Below are 1,222 nucleotides of genomic sequence, written 5' to 3' on the forward strand. Positions count from 1 at the left end.
TCTTACCTAATCCTAATGTTTCTTACCAGTATTCGTGGTTCTTATCCTCGTTTTTGTTCCGCTTACCAAGTTAGCTGCACTCCAATTGTTCTCTTACTTCATGATGTGTCCTTATTTTGTGGAGTGGATGAGGGTGTCGAGTTTTGTCAATGTGGAAGGATAGCTGTGCTCTCAGTAAGAAGCGACAAGAATGTTTCTTTTTTTGCCGTCTTGCTCTTCTACCACGACGTGATGGTGTGGTGCACTGACTGTGAGCTCGAGCCCTGAGCCTCTTCACGACCGGAGAGGGCCGCTCCCTGGGGAAAATCCGGAAATAAGCGCAAGCAATGTGTCAATTCTTTTCTTTTATGCCTTACCACAAAAAGTCTTCGGGCTCCTCATCTCCGGTTCGATTCTCACACCACGTCCTAAGTGGCTGCCAAGAACCTATTATTCTAGTCCGTATTCTTATCCAGTTATGAGGCAGTTAATAGAACCAAGCGTATCGGCTTCTCGAAGACCTTCAACTTTTGATCCCGAGGCATTGGCACATCATAACTCACCTCCACATTGGGCACCAAGTAGTAGTGTACCAGGAGAACAGACAACATCATCAAGTACCGGTCAGAGAACTTCTTTCTCTGGACCGTCTCCATTCTCATCTCTATGTCTTTCCGTACTAGCAGCCACTCCACAACCCAGAATGGTATGTTTATATTCCTTAATTCTGCTTTGTGTCTTGTCCATCTTTTGCTCTCCAAACTTTACTCTTTTGTTCTTACTCTCCATCCGTTCTATTTTTCATAACATTCGTACATATCAGATCAATGCGAGGATTGCGATGACAGTAGACGCTCCAAGTATTCGAACAGAGAATATCAGATATTTTCCAAAAAAGGGAAAAGCTCCCAAAAAACGTGAGTCTTTTTGTTTCATTTCAAATCCGCTCACTTCTATTCGAAAGACAGTGGCGGGTCACAAAATAAATGAGACTTGAATGGTGATTTTTCACCGGTAAGTGGTTGACATCAATCACAACGAAAGCCCACAATAAAGTGAATGCAGGGAAACGAGTGAAAAATGGGATTTTCAAAAATAGATTCGTGTTGGAAACAATGAAAACCTGAATAAAAACAACAGTGGAAATACTCAGAAAACAACATGAGTTTGTGTTGGAAATGCATTGCTCATTCAACCTTTCATTATTCCAGTCATATATTGGATTCAAAGTGAGAATCCGTGA

At 42.0% G+C, this 1,222-nt stretch overlaps 1 protein-coding gene across 1 annotated transcript; it reads left to right on the forward strand.

Moving 5' to 3' along the window:
- Positions 1-457: 457 nt before the first annotated feature.
- GCK72_024441 (uncharacterized protein) lies at positions 458-1,222 on the forward strand (the record flags this gene model as incomplete). The annotated part of the gene is made up of 3 exons (XM_003117981.2): positions 458-685; positions 803-896; positions 1,191-1,222. 3 exons carry the CDS (start codon positions 458-460, stop codon positions 1,220-1,222), a joined length of 354 nt encoding a protein of 117 aa, XP_003118029.1.

Source organism: Caenorhabditis remanei, chromosome X (assembly GCF_010183535.1).
Source record: "Caenorhabditis remanei strain PX506 chromosome X, whole genome shotgun sequence".
Lineage (NCBI taxonomy): Eukaryota > Metazoa > Nematoda > Chromadorea > Rhabditida > Rhabditidae > Caenorhabditis > Caenorhabditis remanei.